Source organism: Eimeria mitis, genomic scaffold, assembly GCF_000499745.2.
Source record: "Eimeria mitis Houghton genomic scaffold, Emh_scaff3013, whole genome shotgun sequence".
Lineage (NCBI taxonomy): Eukaryota > Apicomplexa > Conoidasida > Eucoccidiorida > Eimeriidae > Eimeria > Eimeria mitis.
The window spans coordinates 1-1,018 of record NW_013571358.1 but is presented as its reverse complement, the minus strand read 5'-3'; the positions used below and the strand labels follow the sequence as shown (position 1 = coordinate 1,018).

At 56.4% G+C, this 1,018-nt stretch overlaps 1 protein-coding gene across 1 annotated transcript in view; it reads right to left on the bottom strand.

The window, feature by feature from the left end:
* The window catches only part of EMH_0061390 (uncharacterized protein), a gene marked incomplete at both ends in the record, with an annotated part of 5,285 nt that extends 4,351 nt beyond the window's left edge, over window positions 1-934 (bottom strand). The window contains 4 exon segments of the mRNA XM_013497923.1: window positions 74-129; window positions 227-502; window positions 596-702; window positions 827-934. Of these exon segments, the coding sequence (XP_013353377.1) occupies window positions 74-129; window positions 227-502; window positions 596-702; window positions 827-934 (547 nt within the window).
* Between the last annotated feature and the right edge of the window lie 84 nt (window positions 935-1,018).

Here is a 1,018-nt window from a genome sequence, read left to right as displayed (position 1 = left end):
ACCAGCACCAGCAGCACCAGCACCAGCACCAGCACCAGCAGCAGCAGCAGCAGCAGCAGCAGCAGCAGCATACCTGGTGTGAGTACATGCGGCAGAGCTTGTGTTTTATGTACGGCCTCAAGCAGCGGCCTGATTCTGCATTTGTGTATTTCTTGTTTTATTTTTTTTTCTGTATTTGCGGTGAATAGCATTTCTCCTTCTCCATACTCTTCTGCTTCTATCTGACGAGACATCCTGCTGCTGCTGCTGCTGCTGCTGCTGCTGCTGCTCCTGCTGCTGCTGCTGCTGTTTGTGCTGCTGCTGCTGCTGCTGCTGCTTGGTGCTGTGCTGCTGCTCAATGCAGAAGGTAAAGGGGTAGAAGGAACAGGGGAGGTGCTGCCGGGAGACCCCTGCTGCTGCTGCTGCTGCTGCTGCTGCTGTTGCTGCTGCTGCTGCTGCTGCTGCTGTGGGGGGAGGGTTGTTGTTGGTTGGCCGTCTGTGGGCTGCTGTTGCTGCTGCTGTGCTGCAGCAGCAGCAGCAGCAGCAGCAGCAGCAGCAGTAGCAGCGCGTGTAGGACTATTAGTAGCAATGAGTGCAGTGGTTGCTGCTGCATGACCGTTCCTGCTGCTGCTGCTGCTGCTGCTGCTGCTGTTGCTGTTGCTGCTGCTGCTGCTGCTGCTGCTGCGGGGTGCAGCATAGAAAGCTGCTGCTGCTGCTGCACCCCTACAAACAGCAACCCTAAACCTTTTTTTTCTTAGTACTGCTTCTCTATCAACTCCCCCGCAGACATAGCGAGGAAAAGCAGCAGCAGCAGCAGCAGAACCACCTAGATGGAGAAAGGCTTCACGTGGCAGCAGCGGTGGTTCTTCTGCTGCTGCTGCTGCTGCTGCTGCTGTTGCTGTTGATGCTGCTGTTGCTTCTGCTTCTGCTGCTGCTGCAGCAAACGCAGCATCATCACCCACATCAACCAAACGACGACGTATTATACGCCGACGCTTCAGCTGCTGCTGCTGCTGCTGCTGCTGCTGCTGCTGCTGCT